The 12,607-nt window shown below is 49.9% G+C and overlaps 1 protein-coding gene across 1 annotated transcript in view; it reads left to right on the plus strand.

Moving 5' to 3' along the window:
- The window catches only part of TBX4 (T-box transcription factor 4), a 28,263-nt gene extending 15,972 nt beyond the window's left edge, over positions 1–12,291 (plus strand). The window contains exons 7-10 of the mRNA XM_044250247.1: positions 7,286–7,438; positions 8,396–8,484; positions 8,622–8,857; positions 10,102–12,291. Coding sequence (XP_044106182.1) covers positions 7,286–7,438; positions 8,396–8,484; positions 8,622–8,857; positions 10,102–10,718 — 1,095 coding nt within the window. The 3' untranslated portion in view covers positions 10,719–12,291. The remainder of the gene's footprint in view (positions 1–7,285; positions 7,439–8,395; positions 8,485–8,621; positions 8,858–10,101) is intronic.
- The last annotated feature ends 316 nt before the right edge of the window (positions 12,292–12,607 follow it).

A 12,607-nucleotide genomic window follows, 5' to 3' on the forward strand; every position in this document is an offset into this window, starting at 1 on the left:
CCGGGTCGGCTCCAGGCTGGGGGTGTAGGCTGTGGCTCTTTGGTCACCAAGTGGCACAACATTGTCCCCTCGGTGTGCCACTTCCTCCTCTTACCCCGGGCTTCTTCACCTAGTTATTCCTGAGCCTTGGGATCTAAGCTCAAATGCCCCTTCTGCAGGGAGACAGTTCAGGGTCCCCATTACATGCTCCCAACGTGCCATCCACCTTTCTGTCCTAGTCCTTACTGCAGTTAGGATTTTACTTATTTAAAGATTTATTTATTTATTTTAGGGGTGAGGGGTGGAGGGAGAAGGAGAGAGAATCCTCAGCAGACTCCGCGATGAACACAGAGCTTGACTTGGGGCTCCATCCAATGACCCCAAGATCACAACCCAAGCCGAAACCAAGAGTCAGATGCTTAACCAACTGCGCCACACAGGCACCCCCTAGAATTTTATACTTATAAATCAGATTTGTTTTTTGAATAGGAAATACACAGTTCCATGATATAAAAACAAACCAATGAGTAAATTAAAAAAATGTCTGTAATAAACCATTTTTGTCCTCTGGTTCTCCATTTCCCAGTTTCTTCTAATCCCCAGCCACAGCTAACTACTGTTAATAATTTCTTTTTGGCATTTCTTTTTGCATAAATGAGCAGGATGCAGAATCTCAAGTCCTTTCTTTCATATGCAAAAGGTAGTACACTATAAAAGCTTTTTGCACCTTGCTTTGTAAACAGTATAAAATGGAGATCATGCCGTTCATCTAGAGTTTCCTTTGATTCCTTTCCTTATAGCCTCGTAGAATTTCATTGTGCGACGGTTCTATAAATCATGTAGCCAGTCCTTATTGAAGAAATGAAGATGCCCGTTTTTGCTCTTTCAATTAAACTGGTACATATATCACTTTACACCTGCGTCAAGTATCTCTGTGTGGCGAGTTGCTTGCTCAGAGGTGTTTGGATTTTAACTCGTGGTTTCGCCTTTTGATGTGTATTCCTGCCGTGGCTGGAGCCTTCCTAGCAGGTGGGAGAGACGTTCTGGGCTTTTCCCAGTCTGAGGGGTGAACTGTAGATGCTGGTTGTAGTTTCAGTTTGCATTTCCTTTATTCGGAGTGAAGTTAAACATCTTTTTCCCTCTTCTGTGAACATCTTTTTCCTTTGCTCATTTTTTCTCTCAGATTTTTGAGCAGTTATCCATTCTAGGAGCTTCTATAAATGAGGAAGGCTTAGCCCCTATATGTGACAGGAACTGCTCATGTGTTTTCCCAGTTTGCAATTTGCCTTGTGACGTTGCCTATAGGGGTACTCAAACACAGAAGGTTTTGACTGAAAATATTGCTCTTTTCTTTATGGATACTGGATTTTGAGTGACTGAAAGCCCTTACCCACTCCTTACTTTGAAGGAAAATTTCTTCTTTTTTCTTCCAATATTTTATGGATTTAGTTTTACATTTAAACCATTGATCCTTTTGGAATTTATTCTGGCATTCAATAGGAGGTGTGAATCCAACTTTTTTTTTTTTCTAAAAAGCTATCCAGTTGTCCTCACACCAATAATTGACTGGTTCTCTTTTCCTCCTGGCTTCAGATGCCTTATTTCTGTACACTAAATCCCCCTTGAATTTGTGTCTGTTCATGTGCCAGTGCCTTCGCTGTTGAGACTTCACGATAAGCTTTAGTGTCTGGCAGGGCTGGTCCCCCATTGCTCTTCTTTTGCAGAGTTTTCTTGGCTCGTCTTATCTGTGTTTTTTTTTTTTTTATATGAACTTTAAGAATCAGCATATAATTAAAAAAGAAACTTATTTGTATTTTTATTACGATCACTCAAAATTATAAATTGACTTAGGGAGGGATGGATAGGAATGCCTTTCTCTTTGTTTGATGCCTGCTTTTTGTTTTTCAAAAGTGTCATCAAGTTTTCTTCATCACAGGGATGTCTGGGTGGCTCCATTGTTAAGTGTCTGCCTTTAGCGTAGGTCCTGAACCCATGGTCCTGGGATCAACCCAGGGTCCTGGGATCAAGTCCCATATCTGGCTCCCTGCTCAACAGAGAGCCTGCTCCTCCCTCTCCCTCTGCTGCTCTGCCTCCTTGTGCTGTCTATCTCTCACTATCTCTCTCTGTCAAATAAATAAATAAATAAATAAAATCTTTACCCCCCCCCCAAAAGTTTTCTTCATCAGAACCTATATATTTTCAGTTAGGTATTTCATCTTAGTCATCACTATTATAAATGTAGTCTTGGGGTACCTGGTTAAGCACCTGCCTTTGGCTCAGGCTGGAATTGAGTCCTGCAATGGGCTCCTTGCTCAGCAGGGAGTCTGCTTCTCCCTTTTCCTCTCCCCCTGCTTTTGCTCACTCTCTCTCTGACAAATTTTAAAAAAAAATTTAAAAAAAGATAAAAATTGGCTAAACTTTAAAATACATAATAATAAATAAATAAATAAATAAATAAATAAATGTAGTCTTTGTTCCAGTACATTTTCTCACTACTTACTTTTGCCTAGTTTTTGGATTACTGCGTGTCTTTCCCCACTAGATAGGAAACCACAAGGTTTTAAGTCACAATTGTATCCTAGTGCCTAGCACTGGGTCTGGCACATTGGGTGCTGGTAAGCAATAAGTGAATGAGAGAACTGGCTGACAGGGGTGGGATTTAGCTAGAGAAGGCTTGTTCTCTGCCAGGGGCTGAACTTCCTCCAAAGCTTATGCTGTCAGCATGTCGGTAGGGACCCAGGGCTCTTGATCTCCATCTTTTCCTTCTTTTCTCCCACATATTTTGCACCCTGACAATGTGCTGAGCCCTTGCTCGGTGCATTGGGAGTTGTACAGATGCCCTGTACAACTCCCAATAGGGCCTGGTGCTCTCTAGCCAGGGACATGTGTGAGCTCAGGCTCAGGAATTAGTCCAAAATCTAGCTCCGCCTCCCACTGGCTGTCTGAGGTTGAGTAGATGCCTTCACCTCCCTGAGCTGCAGTGCCCTTAGGCTGTGCCTAATGCACCCAATAATAATGCCTACTACACAGGGATGTTGTAAAGAGTAATTATTCGATGTGTGTAGGCTCCTCAGCACAGGGCCTGGCACATAGGCTATGCTCTGTGAACACTGCAGTGACTATGAGAGAAGGCAGAAAGCTTTCCGGGCGCCTGGGCTGTTGCCCTGGGAGTGAGGCCTAAGGCATACCTGGCCGAGGTCTCTTGAGTTGCCTAATGGGCTGCCCGACTCAGCTCTAGTTTGGGTCTTCTTTCAGCCAATCGCTTACCTTTCTGGGTCTCAGTTTTTTTCCTCTTTTTGTGTAAGCTCTAGAACCTGCCTCCATCCTTACCTCTTCGCAGGACTGGAGAGGGTAAGAAGGATGATGGAGAAGGTGGTCTTAAAAAGTAAAATTACGACACAGGGGAAAATCTGGTTTTAATCTATGACAAAATGGACATTGGCCACATTTGTGCAGCCAGCATCCAGATACACTGTGTTCCGTGATGGACATAAGGGCCTGGTGAATCCTCGTCTCTCACAGTGTTGGGCTGACACTTTATCATTAATTTCTGAGCGTGTTGTGGAGAGCAGCGTGTGCTCTCTCAAAGGCCATCTGGACTCTTCTCAGGATTCTGTCTCCAGCCAGCTATGTGTTCTTGGGCAAGTCACGTTCCCACTACAAGCCTCCTGTTCCTCATCTGTAAATTAGGAGGTTGGACTAGAATGATTTCTAAGGTTTGCCTCTCCATGTGCTTATATTCTGTGATTCTAATGCAGATAAATCTCAACCTCATTGGCCAAGCACGCTAGGGTGATCTCTTGAGGAAATGGATGTTTGGCGCTGTCACAGTTTGTTAAAATAGAACAGGCTTCTGAATTGTAGCCAGAACGTAATGAATCCCATGTCTGTAAAACAATGATGAGACCAGTTATGTAGTGGGGTTTGTTGACGTGGCTGGTCCATTTGGCCCAACGTCCTCTGCCACAAGTATAAATGGGAGACTCTGGCAAAGGAGATTAATGTGGCGCCTGAGGAACTTCCGAGTAAAGCCAGGTGTGAGTCACGGAGTTGGTTCCACATTCTCCTGGGCTGTTGGGGCGGAAGCACCAGTTTAAAATTGCGTTGGTTCAATAAGCAGGACATTCTTCCAGACACCTGTATGGGTTCCAGAGTGTCTGAGTTATGAGGGGTGTTTGGGACCACTTCTTAGTCGAAGGCCTCCCTTTGCAGATAGGGACCCCAATGCCTGGGGGGAAAGAGCTTGCTCAAGACTTGCAGCTGCTGAGCAGAGAACCACTGAAGCTACTGGACGCTTCCCGACTTCTCTGTGTCCAGGATTGCAACCCCCTATGGCTCCTCCCTGTCCTTCACGTCTGGCACTTTCTCTCTTCCCAGTTTTCCCTGCCAGCCAGACTGGGTCCCTCCCCTAGAAGGTGTGTTTGGCAATCTCTCCACCTCAGTCAATGAAGGACCTTGTCTGATAGGCTGAGGAGTTTGGCCTTTATCCCAAGGGGCAAGAGGGAACCATCAAAGGTGGCATTATGAATATAAGACATTTATTGAGCTCTGAATGTTGGCAGGAATGGAAGGAGGAAAACTTGGGAGGCAAGAGGAAGAAATACAAAGCAAGTGGACAGTCCTGGGTGAACTGGAATGTTATAAGCAGGGGAGTGACTTGATTTGATGTGTAGCAGTGAAAATGGAGAGGGAGACAGGGAGGAGGTAGCCCCAAACCAGAGAGAGATGGCGGGGGGTGGTGGTGGTGTTGCTGAATCAGTGCTGGGCAGAGGGAACAGAGAGACATTTATCTTGTGGATGGAGTCACAGGACTTGGTCACGGACTGGACCTGGAGGTGAGTGACAGTGAGGAGTAGGGAGTTGATGGTACCCAGGGCTCTGGCCAGACCAACAGAGCCTAGGACTCCCCAGGTGGCCAAGGAGCAGGGAGGGTGCTGTCATCTGTCTGATGGTATCCTTGAGGGACAGCCCAGCCTCACTGTGCTGGGGCCTGGCATTGCTTAGATCTGTCAGTCCACAGGTTGTGTTCTCCCCAAGTGGCCAGGGGCTAGTCCTGCTGCGGGGGATGGCAGCATGCTGTGCACAGGTTTAATCTCGAATTTTTACCTGAAAAATGCCTTAGAGGCTGCCTTGCACTTACCTAGTTCCTGTCTGAGGGTAAAGGAGCCCAGAGGTACAAAAAGAGTAAAAAATATGGCCCTTTCTCTTTTTCTCTTGAGGAGTTCACAGTTTAATTGAAGGGACAAGCAGGAACAGGAAATCACTAGGGAGCAACACAACAGCCAAGTAGACAATGTGTAGGGAGGAAGTTTTAGAATCAGGGATTCACAAAAGGACCTAGTGATCTGGGAAGGCTTCCCGGAAGAGTCAGGTTTAGAGAAGATAACCCTAGAAGGTGAGAGAGAGGGGAAAAGGAAGATCAAGCCAAAGGAACTTCATGTGAAAAGGCCAGGAGGTGGGACTTTGGAGACTTCTGGAGGCATCTTGACCACCTCCCAGGGATTTAGTTTCCTGGTCTTTTGGGAACTTGGGTCCTTTGTGGACCCATCCTGCAGCTGGGGGGGCATTGCGGGGTGGCAGAATAACCTAAAGGGACTGAGAGGTGTTTCCCAAGACCCATCCCCTATCCCCAACCTTTTGAAACAGATGTCCATTGAGGCCTCCCGAGGCAGGACTTGTGTCCACTCTGCGTTTGCTTATCTGGCAGGTTCCCAGTTGAGCAATGGGTCCTCAGCTGCAGGCCCTGGCTGAGGGCTTGGGGTGCTCGGTATCTGCCCCGAGAGGGTCCAGAGATTTGTCACGGGAGGCTGTCACAGCCAGTGCAGAAGGCAGAAAAACTAGCTCTGCTGGATGGAGAGATCCAGGCAAGCTGAGGAGCCCAGGGAGAGCCAGAGGCCACGGCCCAGCTGCTGCCCCACCTGCTCCTCAGCTGTGCCTGTCCCCTAGGCTTTCTCTGTCCCCAGGCCGTGCTGAACGTGGCACCTTTCCCTAGACTAACCCTTCTGCCTTGGTGTGCCCTAGAGGAGTCTGATTCTGGCCCTTCTTCTGGCACTCTGGTCACTCAGGGTTTTAATCTGGCCCCAGACCTGTCCCTGGGAACTGGGAAGATGGGATCCAGCAGGGCTAGTCCAGGAAGGGGCACCCCTAGAAGGAAAGGAAGGAGAGAAGGGAGCTCAGAGAGTAATGGGGCCAGAGGGCCAGCCTTGCCCAGCCAGAATAGGAGCCAAAGGGTTAACAAAAGCAGCGGTGCTGATAAAATGCCCCAAATTCCTGGTCCTGCCTCCAATAGGGAGGGCGTCTGGCAAATGTCAACGATAAAAAATACATTTTAATGGCACATGATGCAGCCGCTACCGTGGGGCACAGCCGAATGAAGCAGGTTTGGAGCCGCAACTACTGTATGTTACTCCCAGGGCTCCAGGGCCAGGCCTTTTGGGTTCTTTTGGTCTGGTGGGTCGACCCACCTCCCCAGCCCCAGGCATCCTCAAGGGCCTGTAGGTAGCGTGGGGCCTCTGGCCTTCTGCGGCATTATTTCTAGAACTTTGCTCTCTCCTACCCTGGCACCTGGAACTGTAGCTTATGACGGAGCTTCCCTCCAGGCTGTGGACAGCCTTGAGCAGGTCTGCCGGCAGGATGCATCTGGGTCTCCCAGAATCCCTTCAGCAGGCCTCTGAAAATGTTGAAACAGATGAAAAAACCCCAAGTGGGACACTCTCCTCAGCTCCTCCCCCATGTTGCACATCCTGGCAGGCATCTTTATGAAAAGCGGGTCATACAGCAGTGCGTGGGGTGGTGGTGGTGAGGAACAGGAGAGGCAAGAGAGGACGGGATGGGCAGGGTAAAGAGGCAGCTGGAGCAGGAAACCTGAGGGAGATGAGTTACGAATTAGGATCCTATTTTACAAATATGAAAACTGAGGCTCAGAGAAGTCCAGTGACTTTCTTGAGGTCACACAGCAAGTCCGTGACACCCTGGGCCTTTGCCTACAGCTCGGAATTCCACCTACTACACAGTGCTGAGGTCACTTGGGCTTTAAACTATTCAGTTCTTCATTACTGCAGTGAAACATCTGTGCCATCAGGAAGGTCTTGGCGCCAGGCATTCGTTCTGGAGCAGAGGGGCTGAGCGGGGACCCAGGAGCCTGCTTCTTTGCTTGGGAGCATTGGCACCTTTCTGGCCTGTCCCAGGAGTCAGGCCCTGGAGCCTGGGCTTTTAGGAGCATGAAAGCCAGCCTGAGGCCAGCTGACTGAGACCAGGGATGAGGGGGTGGGGACCTAGAGCTCAGAAAGAGACCCTTGTCTTCCAGATCATCCTCAACTCCATGCACAAGTACCAGCCAAGGCTACACATCGTGAAGGCTGATGAGAACAATGCTTTCGGCTCCAAAAACACAGCCTTCTGCACCCATGTGTTCCCAGAGACTTCCTTCATCTCTGTGACCTCCTACCAGAATCACAAGGTATAGCCACCCCCAGCCCCCACCGCTGACCCTGCCTGGCATTTCTGTGCCATCAGGGAGGCAGGAAGGGAAGCCCCATGCACGGGGCAGAGGCGCCTTGGACACCTGGACTGTCCCTCGGAGCAGTGAGAAAGCAAATGCTGAGTAGGAAGGGAGACCAGATTCCTAAATCTCCAGTGCGAAGTAATTATGGGGAGTGGACAAAGTCGGCACTATCAGAACCAAGAGCATGGATCTTGCCTTGTGGCTTGAGTGTTAGGCCGTTTTGTCCTACAAACTTCTTGACCCTGCTGGGATTCAAAGATCCGACTCAGGGCCTGCCAGGAAAGGGAAAAGATTGGGGAAAGGAGCCTCGGGGCATGGTCAGCTGTGTGGGAGCTGGGAGACTGAGCCTGTGGTCAGCCAGTGGTCAGATGGGTCTACCTCCCACCCTGCCACGCCCCTCCCCAGCCTGACTGCCCCAAACCGCCTCTGGGTCCATGCATGGGCCATTCTCTCCGGTCCCTCTGCCGCTGCCCAGGCAACCCTTCTCAGGGGGATTGTCACATCGTGCAAGGGACTGGCCAGGTCGGCTTGGGGGACTGAGGAAGGGCCATAGGCTGTGGCAGATTTCAGGCAGAAGAGCGACAGATTTGCTTTAGTATGGTCCCTCAGAAGCTGCTGTGGCAGATGCCCTGGATGGGGTGACACAGATGTGAAGCTGCGAGAGGCACACAGATAGGAGAACAGGAGGCAGAGTCAGAAGGTCTGCAGTGAGGAGAATGGATGGGAGCCAGCAAGGAGCCAGTCATGGATGGAGAGGGCCGGGAGGACTCGGCAAGGCTGCCGGCCAGCTGGCCGAGGGCTGGGGTGTACCCCGTCCCTTGACTCTGCCCAGAGCTCTGAACAGAATGGGACAGGGGAGGAGGACCAGCTCAGTCCTCTACTATGGTGACTCTGTGTGTCCTCTCCTGACAGATCACACAGCTGAAAATTGAGAACAACCCTTTTGCCAAGGGATTCCGGGGCAGTGACGACAGTGACCTGCGTGTGGCCCGGCTGCAGAGGTGGGGCTGCCTGGCCCGAGGGACGGCATACAGGTCGGGGGTAGGGGTGCAGACTGGGTTCAGGAGAACGAAGGGTAACCCTCAAAGTGTCTTTACTCTCTTCCTGTCTTCTGTCCCTGTCCTCCCTGGCTCGCCAGCAAAGAATATCCTGTGATCTCCAAAAGCATCATGAGGCAGAGGCTCGTCTCTACCCAGCTCTCAGCCAAGCCCGACGTCAGTCCCCTGCACGGTGCCCACCAGGCGCTCCAGCACTACCAGTATGAGAATGGGGCTCACATGCAGTTCGCCACTGCTGAGCCACAGGACCTTCCCCTCAACACCTTCCCAGCCCAGAGGGACTCCAGCCTCTTCTACCACTGCCTGAAAAGACGAGGTAGCTCTCTCCTAGGCTGGCAGCCCTAGAGGGTCAGACAAGGGGTCAAGCTCTTCCTACAAACACTCTCCACCATATGTGCGAACATTCATGCTTTGTGGGCGCACACCTATGCGTGTATGTGTGCATGTACACACACACATGCATACACACGCCACATACCTGGTTATCGTGTGGCCTGGGAGAACAAACCTGGAGGGTTAGGAGCATGGCTGGCTTAGTGCAGGGATGTTGATTCTTGATTTTAATCCTCACAGACCCCTTCTGGCCTTGATGTCCCCAGGACCCCGGTGGGTACTCCTGCCCAGTGCCAGGTGCTTTTCATAGCCACTGCTCAGAGCCTTCCTGGGGTGGGCACATCACACGAAGTCACAGGGATTTGTCTCTAAGTCTGCGAGGAGGCCGACACCTCAGGGTCCAGAGGTGTGGGGACTAGAGCTCTCATTTATCAAAGCACCCTCAATCCTGAAACAGGGGTGACCCAGAGGATATGCCGCTCCAGACAGTCAAGCCGTCATGGCTGAGGACATTGAAAGACACACATAGATGGTTTGGGGCAGCTGATGTCATCTTTCCCCAAAGAGAGGATCAGCTTAGCCTTAAAAGTCCAAGTCACCTTTTACTGATTATCAGCTCCGTTTCCATTTTGTAAACACTGGTTGGAATCTGTATTATAACAATGCTGGGACTCCTTTGAACACATGTAGGGTTTACTTCCTCTCCTAAAAGCAACAGGAACGTGCCTGCAAGTATCTTTGGCTTGCGAAGGCCTTCCTGGGAGCTGAGGATTAAGGCAGAAACATTGTGGCTTTAATTTTCTGGCTAATTCACACAGATGTGGCCTCTGGGCCTAGTTTGGCCTGGCAGTTGCCTCCACTTTCCTTGGCCAGGGTGGGCCTCGCCTAAGAATGCCAGGGCACATTACGGCCTCTTCCCATCCCCAGGAGTCATGGTGGCAAAGGATGAAAGCTATATGCCGCCTGGCTGACCACATCACTGCGTGTCCACTGATGTGGTGTCCCCTGTGGCCTCTGAGCAGGGTCCATAATCTGACCACTTCTTGGCTGCTGCCACCTTATAAAAGCTGTAGCTGATTAAAGTGATTCTGGAAGTGCCATGGCCACATGGGCTGAGGGGCAAGTCCCAAGTGACAATGGCAGGCTGTCCTGGCATCCAAGAAGAGGGTTCTGGGCCCTGGGCTGGTGGAAATGGCTCTTCCTGAAGGTTTCTCTGTCTTCCAGCAGACAGTGCCCGCCATCTGGACTTACCCTGCAAGCGATCCTATCTGGAAGCTCCCCCCGCAGTGGGAGAGGATCATTATTTCCGTTCTCCCCCTCCCTACGACCAGCAGATGCTGAGCCCCTCCTACTGCAGTGAGGTGACCCCAAGAGAAGCCTGTATGTACTCAGGTTCGGGGCCGGAGATTGCTGGGGTGTCTGGGGTGGACGACTTGCCCCCACCCCCGCTGAGCTGTAACATGTGGACGTCAGTGTCCCCGTACACAAGCTACAGTGTTCAGACAATGGAGACTGTGCCTTACCAGTCCTTCCCCACCCACTTCACCGCCACCACTATGATGCCTCGGCTGCCCACTCTCTCCGCTCAGAGCTCCCAGCCGCCGGGAAACACCCACTTCAGCGTCTACAATCAGCTCTCACAGTCTCAGGTCCGGGAGCGGGGCCCCACCGCCTCCTTCCCCAGGGAGCGCGGCCTCCCCGCCGTGTGCGAGAGGAAGCCGCCCTCTCCACACCTGAATGCTGCCAACGAGTTTCTCTACTCTCAGAGCTTCTCCCTGTCCCGGGAAGCTTCCTTACAGTATCATTCAGGAATGGGAACGGTAGAGAACTGGACTGACGGATGACTCCCCTGTCCATCGATAGCCCCAGGACCACGGTAATCCGGTGTTAACCTCTGTGGGTGGCCTGCGCTACCAATACCTGCGGGAAGGTATTTCAAAGGGGAGGGTGTCTGCATGTATGTGTGCCTGTGTACCTGCCTACGTTTGGAGAATATCCGCCTTCTGACATACAGCTGAGGCCACGACGAGGAAGAAAACCACAATTACCTAAGAAGTGATTTTGGCTCTGGTACCTGGGTCCACTGTTACCTCACATTTCCTGACAGGTGCATGGATGGGACGGGGGTGGAGAGTTCATGTGAGTTACTTAGAGAGGTTTTGATAAAATAATCTTTGATTCACTCAGGGGCCAGGTGATGAGGTCTCTCTCGCAGGGAAGGTTGGAGAAGACTCTCATTGCTGGGGTGGGAGGTCTCTGTGCACATCTTTGAGTTCCTGGCCTTCTGTTAGCAAGAGAAGCTGGAAATCTTGTCTGGGGAGTAGGGGGCCCCTCTTTCGGCCTCTGGAGATTCTGTGAGGTGACCTGAGACGTGCGCTCAGCTAAGCCACAAAGCGCTCTCTGAGAGTCGAGCTCACGGCTCAGTCAGTGGCCTGGAAATTGATCCCTGGAGTCCTGAGGTCTGAGGGATGACTTTCAGAGAAGGTCATGTGCTAAGTGCCACCTGATGGGTATTAAAACATTTTAGTTTTTTCCTTCAAGAGGAGGGAAAACGCAACCAATAACATCTCTGTCATCATTCAGGTTTTTAAATATGGTACAAAGTCCTTCCCCTCAGCCCCCGACATGCAGTTTCCCACTCTCTCTCTGGTGTACAAGACTCGGCCTTTCGGGCACCATCTGCATCCGATGACTGGTCATCATGAAACACACTCCACCTGGCAACGTCCCCAGGAGACCACACTGGAGCTGCTGCCAGGCAGAGCCTGTTCAGCTCCCAGAAAATCCTCGCCTTTGGAGCAAGAAAGCCCGACAGAAATAAAAACAAGAATCGAGAAAACATTCATTTCTTCCAGTACATTCAGCCAGTGAGCTCAGAGAAGCGAGGATAATTCTCCCGTGAGGTGGATCGTGTCGTCCCCCAGCCCAGCTCTTCAGCGTGGAACGTCACCAGACCATCCGTGCGGCTGGTGTGAACTCTGTAATCTAATTTGGGAAATCACTAAACTCTTTGCATGCTGAATAGCTATTTATATATTATATAAATAAATAAATATATATATCTCTCTCTCACAAACGCAGGCCACATGTCAAACTCAGCTTTGCTTTTTACAAACGAATAAACAATAAAATAAACGCTGGAGGGGGTATTTGGAAAAGACATCTATTTAAATTTTTATTACACATTTGATGTTAAAAACTAAGAATGGTTTAGAGAAAACATATAAATAAATAAATAAATAAATAATAAATATATAAATAAATAAATCTATATATATAAATATACACCCACCACAGATTAAACTATATTAGAAGACACAATAGCCAACAGGGGATATGGAACTTCAAGTGTTTTGTTATATAGCATGGACATTTTATTTTACATATCGTAACATAAAGCCATTTTACAACTGTGAAGTGTGTGGATGCTCTTTACTACTGACTTGTCATTTCTTGGCTCAGCAATGGTCTTAGTGTCCCCTTTGCTGGTATTTTTTTCTGTGCCTCTGAGCATTTATACCATGGAGCCTCTGAGCCTCGAGTGAAGGAATTTAGAACCAACGGTACAACTGTACCTCTCATGTTACTCCCCAGATGACGGGTCTGGATTCCAGGGCCCACAAAGACCCCAGAAAGGCAAGGCAGGCAAGACACCAGAATTCGCCCCCTTTTAGTAATCAACACACAACCTGGTGATTTGGGAGAGGTGGTCTTACACAGAAGGGAATTCTTG

The sequence above is a fragment of the Neovison vison genome, chromosome 5 (assembly GCF_020171115.1).
Source record: "Neovison vison isolate M4711 chromosome 5, ASM_NN_V1, whole genome shotgun sequence".
Lineage (NCBI taxonomy): Eukaryota > Metazoa > Chordata > Mammalia > Carnivora > Mustelidae > Neogale > Neogale vison.